Source organism: Vitis riparia, chromosome 18 (assembly GCF_004353265.1).
Source record: "Vitis riparia cultivar Riparia Gloire de Montpellier isolate 1030 chromosome 18, EGFV_Vit.rip_1.0, whole genome shotgun sequence".
Taxonomy (NCBI): Eukaryota; Viridiplantae; Streptophyta; class Magnoliopsida; order Vitales; family Vitaceae; genus Vitis; species Vitis riparia.
In genome coordinates, this window is record NC_048448.1 from 10,034,519 (window position 1) to 10,047,337 (window position 12,819).

Consider the following 12,819-nt stretch of genomic DNA (forward strand, 5'->3'; position numbering starts at 1 on the left):
GTAAAAGTATTTAAAAACTTACCACCATGATCAGTAGAGGCTACCAATGCAAAGGCTTTCTCAACAACATTAGCCTCTGTTTTTATTTCGGCAACAGTTGTAGTCGAGGTTTTCTTGGAATCCTTCTTCCATTGATCACGATTATTATAATTAATAACAAAGTGTTGATAGCCTAAACATGATCTAAAGGTCCATGGTTCAAACCCTCGGTTCCTTATTGTTTTCCTGGTCATACCAAGAGTAGTTGCTTTGAAATTGTGGGATATCCAGACTGGTGGGACCAGTCTTATTGTAGTGAGTGCATTTGAAGGTTGACTTATCAATATTAGGGCTTGTTTTAGGCTGGTTGATCGCTGTCGGACTACCATAACGACAAAATATCCAGGATTTCAGTTCCATGGCTCTGATACCATCTTCAAATTGATAAATTGTAGTTTTTTTATTGATACTTTCATTCGTTCATGTACAAAGTATATATAGAGGGTAATCACCACTCTAAGAATGGGAAAGAATGATATAAGGAAATAACAACTAATATCCTAATATCTCAACTTTCCTAATATCTCAATATTCTTAATATCTCAATATTCATAATATCTCAACTTTCCTAATATCTAAACATTCCTAATATCTCAACACAGGGAATTTTTTCATTTGGTAGGGCTCTTTGCGGTGGCGGACGTTATTCCTTTTCTTGGATGGCTCCACTGGGGGAGACATGAGAATACCCTAAAGAAGACAGCAATAGAAATGGACAGTATTGCTCAAGAATGGTTATAGGAGCACCGTCGGAGGAAAGACTCTGGTCACGATAATAGTACGCAAGACTTCATGGATGTGATGCTATCGGTTCTTGATGGCAAAAATCTTGGTGATTACGATGCTGATACCATCAATAAAGCCACATGCCTGGTATGAGTATTAATGGAACACCCACGTAACATTTATAAAGACAAATTGCAAGGATAAGGCAATGATCGAACAGATAACCTACGATTAAGCAAGATCATTCAAAATCAATTTTGTATATTTTTGTAACCGTTATTTGCTGTGTTGACTTGAACAAATCTGCAATTGTTGTATAGTTGTAGACAAATTGATGTACATTTTCGTAAATAGTTTTTCTTAGCTATGCATATAAGTCAACTCTTATTACATCAATAAAAGTGTAAAAAATTTCATTGAAAACAACAATGTTATTTCTTCTATACCATTTATATTTGCATAGGGCTAGCTTCTTTTCCATAGTTTTTCTTTTGTTTATATGTTTTAATTGATGCATATTCACTTTCTTATTCTCTTAATTAAATTGCAATAATTAAACCTACAATTTAAATAAATTTTAAAATTTATTTTTAACTAAAAACAACAGTATACATATACAAATATATACTACTTAAGTAATTAATTTTTTAAAAATTATCCTTTGAGAACATCTCAGACAAACTAAGACATGCTTCTAGGGAAATCTAAATATAATGTTTTTAAAAGCTACTTTGTAATTTTATTTTCGAGCATGTTGCATTATATATACTTTCCTTGAATTGATTTTCTAAATTTTATTTTTGTCAACAATAAGGGTTATCTACGTTTTGGAAGATATCTTTAATTTCCCCTCCAAAGAATAAGTGATCTTGAAACTTATAAGTTAATTATGTTCACTTGATCGAATAAGAGATTTGAACAATCTTGTAAAAAGATGTTAAGTAGATGGTTGATTTCGAAATTATTCTTTAAACTATAAAGGGAAATAGAAAAAATACTATTATTTTGGTACAAGACCATATTGTTTAGTAGTGTCTCCAGAGAGTTCCATTAGATGCTATCAAACAATTAATTTGGTGTCTCACTAACGTAATTTTGAATTGTTGAATTTTGGGTTTTGCAAACTCTAATTGCTGGAGGTAGCGACACAACTATTGTCTATCTAACCTGGGTATTCTCTCTTTTACTAAACAACCGCGACACCTTAAAAAAAGCTAAAAAAAAAAAAGATATTCAAGTTGGCAAGGAAAGATTAGTGAATGAACAAGATATAAGTAAGTTGGTCTATCTTCAAGCCATTCTTAAAGAGAATGAGAAAATAAAGGCTAATATTAAAAGATAAAAACACCTAAGAGGGGGGTGTATTGAGTTTTTAAAAATTATTTTTAAACACAATAAATTTAAGCATAAGAGAATCAAATATAAAGAGATAAGGTTAGAGAAATCAAACTCAAATTTTATAATGGTTCAATACTTCCTTACCTACATCCACCCTCCTCAAACTCTTAACCGAGTGAGGGTTCTACTAACTTGAAGTTTCAACCAAACTTCTAATTACATTTACACTTAGATTCCGACTCCAATGGGCTCTTACACAATCTCTTCAAGTTTCAACTCACTTAAAGAATTTAACACTAAGTTAACAAGTATGAATCTCTCAACTTAGCTCAACAATGGCTCAAATACAACTCAAGGCTAGGATGAATCACAAAGGTGCACTAAAGGATATGTAAATGGAGATTTAATGCACCAAGAAAAGAAATGAGAGCTTTTAAGGCAAGAACAAATAGGTAAGCAAATAAATGCATGTGTTCTCTTACTCATAAATGAAGTGGATCTCTCTATTTATATGTTTTTAACATTAGAAGCCAAAATACAAAAAAAACAGCCTTAATCGGTCGAGCTAGGGGTCAATCGGTTCACTAGTCGTTAGAGCATTTAATGCTTGACAGGTGATAGTTACCCTCAACCGGGAAGACAAATCCCTCGACTGGGAAGGAAAGACTACTGAAAAAGAGAGAGTCTTTTTTGCACCTCAAGGTCGGACATCAACAGGGAAGGGGGAACCGGTCGACCGGTACCCTAGTCAGTTGAGCCTGTTTGGATATAGCCTTGACCGGTTCACAATTTTTTACTCGAAAACATATCTTTTTTTGGTTTTTTTGCTTCAAACACTTAGGCAAGACCTTCAAATAAAATTATATGGCAAATTTGAAATGTTTTGCCTAAGGTTCATTTGACAAATCTCGGATTTTGGTGAAAATGTAACTTTAAAGCATAAATCGAGTTTTTCAAAGATGCATGAAATAATATGTAAATCCTAAGTGCATCAATGCATTCATCTTACATATGTTTCCTATCATTAAAGGTCTTTCCAAAAGTCTTGATCTTGCATCCATTAGGTCATTTGATGAATTTCCAAATTAACACCTGCAATTCTTTATAATTTAAACCAATTAGTAACTTAACTATGATTTGTTATCATCAAAACATGATTAGGAGAACCCTTGGGCTAACAGAGACATTACGGTTATATCCACCAAGACCATTTGGAGGACTATGCCAATTTATTGAGGATTGCACCTTGGGTGGATACCATGTCTCTAAAGGCACGCGTTTAATAATGAACCTTTCGAAGATCCAAAAGGATCCAAGAATCTAGTTAGATTCGATAGAATTCCAACCAGAGAGGTTTCTCATCAACCATAAGAATGTTGATCCTTAGGGAAAACATTTTGAATTTATACCATTTGGAGCTGGTCAAAGAACATGTCCAGGAAGAGCTTTTGGTCTTCAAATATTATATTTAACATTAGCTAGTTTCTTACATGCATTTGACTTTTCAACTCCATCAAATGAACAGGTTGATATGCGAGAGAGCCTTGGACTTTGTCTCTTACAAATATGAAATCTATCCCACTTGAAGTTTTCATTTCTCAAATCTACCCCACTTGAAATCCTCATTTCTTTACACTTATCTTCTTGTAGTCTTTACAACTAAAACATTGAAATGAAGAGGTCAAAGTTGACCCAACTAGTCTTGGTTTAAAGACATATAGAGTTAGGTTCAATCAATCTATGATAAGATTTGAGATTTGTATTAAAAGTAGGTTGGACTAAGAATGATGTACAATAAACTAAAGTACTATCCATGAAATAAAGTATAACATTATATATTGTTTGGTTATCATTCTGAAATGTAACATCATAATTATTGCTTTAGTTTTGTCTAATTTATCGCCATTTTTTCCCCTTCTCTTATTCCCTCATCTTCATCAAAACAAATAATATATAGTTTTTCTATTTTTAAAAATCAAATTCGATTCCCAATTATATAAGAATTTTACTATTACTTTATAATAAACTTTACTTTAGTCTTAATAACTTTGACCTGTAAATATGTTCTCCATCTTTAATTAAATATACGGATAATTTCATTCATTTTTTCTAATATTGGAGTTAAATTTACCTATCTTCCATACTTAACTTGAAATTTTCTTAAATATCTATTTTTTTTCCTTTTTTTTTACACATATATCTTTTAATTTAAAATAAAAAATATTTAATAAAATTTCAAAATAATAGTTGTCAGATATATTTATGTGAAATTTTCGAAGAGGTGAATGAAACTAAACTTTTCTTTAAATATAAAATCATAAAAATTTAATATATGCAAGCATGATCGGGTCTAAATATGATATATAATTTGTGTCATTTCAAAAAATCGTAGAAGATCCTTTTGGCAAAGTGGCCTCCCCTTTGAGTTGTATTCTGTAATTGGTCAACACATATAATGGAGGATCATGTTGCCAATCATTATCAGAAGAAGTGCAACTTCCTCTATAAAACTAATCAATACGATATTTAGCACATGCAAACAAATTTGGAAGGATCTGAAAGTCAAGTCTACAGGCCATCTCTTTACGGCTTGTTCGAAAAAGTACAAATCGATGGTGGTGCCACTTGCGAGCAGTCTGTTTCAATATCTAAATGTTACCTCGGTGAGACTGCTTGACATACTTTTTGTCTCTTACTATCTCATGGAGATCCAGAGCTGGTAAGATAAGAATAGCATCCGAAGCTGCTGGTGCATGGCCAATAATCGGTCACCTCTTCTTAGGTGGGTCACAACTTCCTGGGATTTTTTATAAAATTATGGTAGATTTAAAATTATTTTTTAAAAAAAACAGTATATTAATGCTTGACAGGTGACAGTTACCCTCGACCGGAAAGACAAATCCCTCAACTGAGAAGGAAAGACTACTGAAAAAGAGAGAGTATTTTTTGCACCTCTTGGTCGGACATCAACAGGGAAGGGGGAACCAGTCGATTGGTACCCTAGTCAGTTGAGCCTGTTTGGATAGAGCCTTGACCGGTTCACAATTTTTTACCCGAAAACCTATTTTTTTCTGGTCTTTTTGCTTCAAACACTTAGACAATGTCTTCAGATAAAATTATATACCAATTTTGAAACGTTTTGCCTAAGGTTCATTTGATAGATCTCGGATTTTGGTGAAAATGTAACTTTAAAGCATAAATCGAGTTTTTCAAAGATGCATGAAATAATATGTAAATCCTAAGTGCATCAATGCATTCATCTTACATATGTTTCCTATCATTAAAGGTCTTTCCAAAAGTCTTGATCTTGCATCCATTAGGTCATTTAATGAATTTCCAAATTAATACATAAAATTCTTTATAATTTAAACCAATTAGTAACTTAACTATGGTTTGTTATCATCAAAACATGATTAAGAGAACCCTTGGGCTAACAGAGACATTATGGTTATATCCACCAGGACCACTTGGAGGACTATGCCAATTTATTGAGGATTGCACCTTGGGTGGATACCATGTCTCTAAAGGCACGCGTTTAATAATGAACCTTTCGAAGATCCAAAAGGATCCAAGAATCTAGTTAGATTCGATAGAATTCCAACCAGAGAGGTTTCTCATCAACCATAAGAATGTTGATCCTTAGGGAAAACATTTTGAATTTATACCATTTGGAGCTGGTCAAAGAACATGTCCAGGAAGAGCTTTTGGTCTTCAAATATTATATTTAACATTAGCTAGTTTCTTACATGCATTTGACTTTTCAACTCCATCAAATGAACAGGTTGATATGCGAGAGAGCCTTGGACTTACAAATATGAAATCTATCCCACTTGAAGTTTTCATTTCTCAAATCTACCCCACTTGAAATCCTCATTTCTTTACACTTATCTTCTTGTAGTCTTTACAACTAAAACATTGAAATGAAGAGGTCAAAGTTGACCCAACTAGTCTTGGTTTAAAGACATATAGAGTTAGGTTCAATCAATCTATGATAAGATTTGAGATTTGTATTAAAAGTAGGTTGGACTAAGAATGATGTACAATAAACTAAAGTACTATCCATGAAATAAAGTATAACATTATATATTGTTTGGTTATCATTCTGAAATGTAACATCATAATTATTGCTTTAGTTTTGTCTAATTTATCGCCATTTTTTCCCCTTCTCTTATTCCCTCATCTTCATCAAAACAAATAATATATAGTTTTTCTATTTTTAAAAATCAAATTCGATTCCCAATTATATAAGAATTTTACTATTACTTTATAATAAACTTTACTTTAGTCTTAATAACTTTGACCTGTAAATATGTTCTCCATCTTTAATTAAATATACGGATAATTTCATTCATTTTTTCTAATATTGGAGTTAAATTTACCTATCCTCCATACTTAACTTGAAATTTTCTTAAATATCTATTTTTTTTCCTTTCTTTTTTTACACATATATCTTTTAATTTAAAATAAAAAATATTTAATAAAATTTCAAAATAATAGTTGTCAGATATATTTATGTGAAATTTTCGAAGAGGTGAATGAAACTAAACTTTTCTTTAAATATAAAATCATAAAAATTTAATAAGCATGATCCGGTCTAAATATGATATATAATTTGTGTCATTTCAAAAAATCATGGAAGATCCTTTTGGCAAAGTGGCCCCCCCTTTGAGTTGTATTCTGTAATTGGTCAACACATATAATGGAGGATCATGTTGCCAATCATTATCAGAAGAAGTGCAACTTCCTCTATAAAACTAATCAATACGATATTTAGCACATGCAAACAAATTTGGAAGGATCTGAAAGTCAAGCCTACGGGCCACCCCTTTACGACTTGTTCGAAAAAGCAGAAGTCGATGGTGGTGCCACTTGCCAGCAGTCTATTTCAATATCTAAATGTTACCTCGGTGAGACTGCTTGACATACTTTTTGTCTCCTACTGTCTCATGGAGATCCAGAGCTGGTAAGATAAGAATAGCATCCGAAACTGCTGGTGCATGGCCAATAATCGGTCACCTCCTCTTAGGTGGGTCACAACTTCCTGGGATTTTTTATAAAATTACAGTAGATTTAAAATTAATTTTTTAAAAATGCAGCATATTAAAAAATATCTTTGAATAATAATAATAAATTGGCAAATAATAAAAAGGAAAGAAAGTTGTCTTGTGGCTATAAGAAAGAATAATATAAAAGGGAGAGAAGAGGAGAGGCGGATAGAGAGAAGAGTAGCAGAAAAAAAAAGAGGAGAACGGGGAGGTGCATGCTGCAAATCTTTGGGTGTTTGTATGACGAGCAAAACGAGTTATGTTTTGCGTGAAAATTAAGGTGAAAATTTTCTTCGACATGAGGAACATTCCTTCAAAGTTTGATTTTAATTTCAATGATTGGATTTTTTGATTTGTGGTAAGGTAGTTTAATCCTACAACTTTTGTTTAATATTTTTTCCTTGAAAAAATATTATGGATTTTATTATTGAGAGATAAATATGTGTTATTTGTGTTTTCTTTATGTTATTTGAAATATGATTATTATTAGGGTGGATTATTATGATTTTTTTTATGTTTGCAATGATTTAATTGAAGAAAAATTGTTGTGTTGATTGTTGGAAATTATTCAATATATTGAGAATAAATAAAATTTATATGATTATGGTTTAGACTATGTTTTGATGATATATAAATTATTGTGACTTTTTTTTGTGGTGATTTAATTGAAGAAAAATTATTGTGATGTAATTGAAATTATTGATTACGTTTGGAGTAAATAAAAATTATGTCCTATAAAATTATGGATGATAATATGTAAGTTTATTATATTTCATATGCATCATGGTTATATGAAAAAAAAAATTTGATAAAAGATTTTATGAAATGGAAAAAGAAAAAAAATGATGATGAAAAGTAAAAGCCTCTAAAAGACGAATTAAGAAGGAAATGAGATTTCTAGTATGAAAGCTACAAAAATTTATCTCGTAAAAACTCTAAATGGGGAGTGTATTTGGTACATATGCATATCATTCAGTGGAAACCCAAAAACAATAGTGTGTTACTTTTTTGAATATAAATATTTGTATCATGTTTTCATTTGGAAGAATGACATGTATTAATTCCTTGAATGACATCAATGGTAAGTTTGGATATATTATTAGAGATTGAAATGATTTATTTATTTTGTAAATTTAGAATTGTTTGATATATTATTTATATAATTGAATAAGAAATATGATAATTTTGATTAGTTTAATTTTATATGGTTGAGGTTTTATTTAATGAATATAATGCATTGTTTTGAAAATTGGATCGAACCAACCGGTTCAATTGCCAACTGGTGATCTTTCCGGTTCCGTCCTCTCCTTTAAACCGCTAGATGGTTGAACCGACCACAAACCACTATTGGCAGTTGGACCGATGAACCGCTTGGACCGGGTGGTTTTTCATGAACTGCATGGCTCAATTCCAGCCCAGTCTTCCCCCCATTTTTTCTTTCATCCAAATAGTCCAACCTTCCCCTCCTCTTTTTCATAGGGTCCAAGTGAAAGCCCAATAAGCCCAGCCTTACATCTTAATGGTCTTTAGGCAAAACCTAAACCCATTTAAACCCCTCAATGGGTGGTTGTACCTTTGAACCCATTAGTTACACAAATGGCTTGAATGAACTGTGTTTTACGCGCATATTCACATCTACATCCATGTGGGATTGCTGCTATTTTAAGTCTAAAGAAAAAGCAACACCATTTAGCTACAACACAATTTGATGCAAGTCCAGAAAATAAAAAAATCAACATGTGTTTCAAAAAAGATTAATAATATTAAATAAAATAATATAATATTTTCTGAAGTTATAAAATTAGTTAAAGTTAAATAATTAAATTTTTACATATTCCATTTAATAAAGTTCAAAATATTAATATATTTATATTTATATTTGATAATATCAAAGATAAAAAATAAATATTTTTAATTTTTTAATTTATATATATATAGTTTTTTATTTTTTATTTTAATAATATATAAGTTATATATTTATGACATTATTTGTTCGGCTATTTGATCATCGGTCCAACCACTAAATCGTGAATCGATAACTTTTCTAATTCAATAGTCGATCCGATTTTGAAAACATTGATTTAATATAAATATAATATTATATTTGACATATAATTGTTTTCTATTGACCTAAATTTTTTAACTTATTTGGGTGTAAGACACCTTACAAAATAATGTGAAAATGTTCATCCTTTATTTTTATAAAATTTTTAGATACAAATATAGTTTATAAGGAATCATAAGAAAATCAAGAAGTGTTCCAAAAAGCCTTAAAAAATAAAAGAACAACAATAATAATAATTTTTAATTTATATTACCTTTTTGACATGTACTAATTTGAGTTATATGAGTTTTTGTAATTTAAATTATATTTTGTTATTTTGTAAAATATTTTTGGAAATATTTTGTACTTAGATTTATGTAGATATTTGGGTTAATTTGGGATTAAATATTGATCTATTCACTGTCAAATTGGATAGGAATAAACTTTAAGGTCAACCCTTTGACCTGATATCACTGGTCGGATTCTGAGTTGCCTTGGGTGTGACTATAATGGATTTTCTTCTCCAATGCCTAAACCCTGTCATGGTTGGAGCGTTTGCAATACTCGTCCTCTCATACCACCTGTTATTATGGAGGTCTGGAGCTGGTAAGAGCAGAATGGCACCTGAAGCTTCTGGTGCATGGCCCATAATAGGCCACCTGCACCTGTTGGGTGGATCTAAGAATTTGCCTCACTTACTTTTTGGAACCATGGCCGACAAGTATGGACCAGTATTCAGCATCCGGCTGGGATTAAAAAGAGCTGTGGTTGTGAGTAGTTGGGAAATGGCCAAAGAATGCTTCACCACCCATGACCTGGCTCTGGCCTCCCGTCCTGAGCTTGTGGCCGCCAAATATTTGGGATATAACTATGCCATGTTTGGTTTATCTCCTTACGGTGCATACTGGCGTGAAGTGCGTAAGATAGCCACTCTAGAGCTACTCTCGAATCGCCGGCTAGAGTTGCTGAAAAATGTCCGAATCTCAGAGGTGGAGACATGCATGAAGGAACTATACAAGCTTTGGGCAGAGAAGAAAAGCGAAGCAGGCGTTGTTTTGGTGGACATGAAGCAATGGTTTGGGCACTTGTCTCTGAACGTGATTCTTAAGATGGTTGTTGGAAAACGATATTTCGGTTATGCAGCCGAAACTAAAGAGAAAGAGGCCCAGCAGTTCCAGAAGGCGATTAGGGAATTCTTTCGTTTGATGGGACTCTTTGTGGTGTCGGATGCCATTCCTTTTCTTGGATGGCTTGACGTGGGTGGACATGTGAAAGCCATGAAGAAGACTGCAAAAGAATTGGACGGTATTACTCAGGAATGGTTAGAGGAACACCGACGGCGAAAAGATTCGGGTGAAGCTGATGGTGACCAGGACTTCATGGACGTGATGCTGTCCATTCTGGGTGGTAGAGACACTACTGATTATGATGCTGATACCATCAACAAAGCTACATCCCTGGTATGCACATTATTCCTTTAGCATCTTTATATGGTAGTAAAAAATGAGACATAATTTCATGCTTTATCATCTTTAGTCCAGACTCAAGAGTACTTGGGCCTGGGTTGGAAGAACTTCTTATTTTTGCTTAGTTTCAAGTTGAAACTAATCAAAAGCAGCGATTTTTAAAAGGTAATTATAATAGTGGTGTTATAAAAGTTCAAACATAAATAACTTTTTGTATAAATCAAAATAGAGTTTATATATATATATATATATATATATATATATATATATATATATATATATATATATATATATAAAATATTTTTCTGATCTTCATATTAATTTTTTTAAGTCATGACTTTTTTGAACAAAATTAGTCAAACCATAGAACTCTTGAACTTACAGAAAAGGGCTTTCGATTTCTTAGAAATAGATACATGAAGAGTTTTGTTATATGTTTGTTTTTGTCAAAAGAGTAACATGAGCAGCTTAGACAAGCAATTAGAATGAAATACAACTGGGCTGAGAAGCTGAGTAGAACTAGAATTATGTACAACCTCTTGCTAGGATAATTGGGTTGGACTTGTAATGATAAGAGTTCTCCGTTGGAGTTAGGTGGCCCAAAAAGATTGTGCTGTTTGAACAGCTGGTCCTCTAATTTAGGAAGAGGCAGCCGAATTTGCACCGCTGGGTGGCTGGGCCCATAGAAAATATTCTTGTCAGAAGATTGTGAAAGTATGTTCCTTAGTCCGCATGGTTTGAGGCCTCTTTGAGTGGGCTTCTAGAGTCGGTTAGACAATTGGGCCTTTCAAAGGATTTCCTAAATTTACAATTTTTTTAGCCCAACATGAATTTTTATAAAATGCTATATTATACGCGAGTTTCATATTCAAGCTAAACATACCCATTTTGATTGGGAAAAAAAGGAAAGAAAATGGGGCCTTTTTTCCACCCTTAATCTTATCATTACTTTTAATTTTATTTTATTAGTTAATGGTTTGTATTTCACAGATTATGATTGGAGGAGGCGCTGACACTACATCTGGTACTTTAACATGGGCAGTCTCACTTTTATTGAACAATCCACACATATTAAGAAAAGCTCAAGAAGAATTGGATGCTCATGTTGGTAAAGAAAGACTAGTAAATGAAATGGATATAAGCAAGTTGGTCTACCTTCAAGCAATTGTTAAAGAGACGTTGAGGTTAAATCCAATAGCCCCACTTTCAGGACCGCGTCAATTCATCCAAGATTCTATTTTAGGTGGTTACCATATCTCAAAAGACACTCGTCTTATATTGAACCTTACCAAGATCCAAAGAGACCCGAGAGTATGGTTGAACCCAATGGAGTTCCAACCAGATAGATTCCTCACCACCCATAAAGATGTTGATGTTAGAGGTAAACATTTTGAGTTGACACCATTTGGTGGTGGAAGAAGAATCTGCCCTGGAATAGTTTTTGCCCTTCAAGTGCTACACTTAACATTAGCCAACTTCCTGCATAGATTTCAACTTTCAACTCCATCAGATGCACCGGTTGATATGAGTGAGGGTTTTGGATTAACAAACATCAAATCCACTCCACTTGAAGTTCTTATCTCCCCACGCTTGGCTTCTTATGATCTTTATGAGTAGAACTTGAGGTCGCTAAGAGACTTATTTTAAAAAACCTAGTACTATGAAATGTGAAATAAAAATAAATTTCATAGCATAAGTTTAGTATTATTTTAAAATAGTTACTAATGTGCGTCCTTTAATATTGTCTTAGCTTGAATTTAATGAAAAATATTTTCGACACTTATTTTGTGTGGACAAGTAATGACCCAATTTCTTGTTATGTTTCTTCATTCTTCCATGAAAGAGAATTTAGAAGAAAAAGTGGCATATAGCATTACAATTGAAAAATAAATAAGCATGTACTCCATATGCATATATATGCATAGTAGACTTAATGAGTTTCCAAGTTGATTAATTGGTATCTCCTTTTGATAGATTTCAGCCACCTTTTTGTACATGATTAAAGTAGTAATGGAGACTAAAATTACAACTCCCATTTCATTGTAAAAAGTTGGGATGTGCAAGGTGGGTCAGTTCAATTTTGGGCATTAAAATCAAATCGAATTGAACCCAAAAGAGGAAAATGATTAGTTTGACTTGATTAACAATAATCTAAGTTGGT

The 12,819-nt window shown here is 32.4% G+C and overlaps 1 protein-coding gene and 1 pseudogene across 2 annotated transcripts; both read left to right on the top strand.

Moving 5' to 3' along the window:
- The window catches only part of LOC117905393, a 7,494-nt pseudogene extending 3,821 nt beyond the window's left edge, over positions 1-3,673 (top strand).
- A 3,662-nt stretch (positions 3,674-7,335) lies between these two features.
- On the top strand, positions 7,336-12,437 carry LOC117907267 (cytochrome P450 82A3-like). Of its 2 annotated transcripts, none has more exons than XM_034820752.1 (3): positions 7,336-7,428; positions 9,629-10,652; positions 11,649-12,437. In XM_034820752.1, the coding sequence occupies exons 2-3, from the start codon at positions 9,702-9,704 to the stop codon at positions 12,273-12,275; spliced, it is 1,578 nt and encodes a 525-aa protein (XP_034676643.1). In that variant the 5' UTR covers positions 7,336-7,428; positions 9,629-9,701; the 3' UTR covers positions 12,276-12,437. The 2 variants fall into 2 exon arrangements, with proteins under 2 accessions (XP_034676643.1, XP_034676644.1); XM_034820753.1 differs by lacking the exon at positions 7,336-7,428 and adding an exon at positions 7,442-7,506.
- Positions 12,438-12,819: the final 382 nt, after the last annotated feature.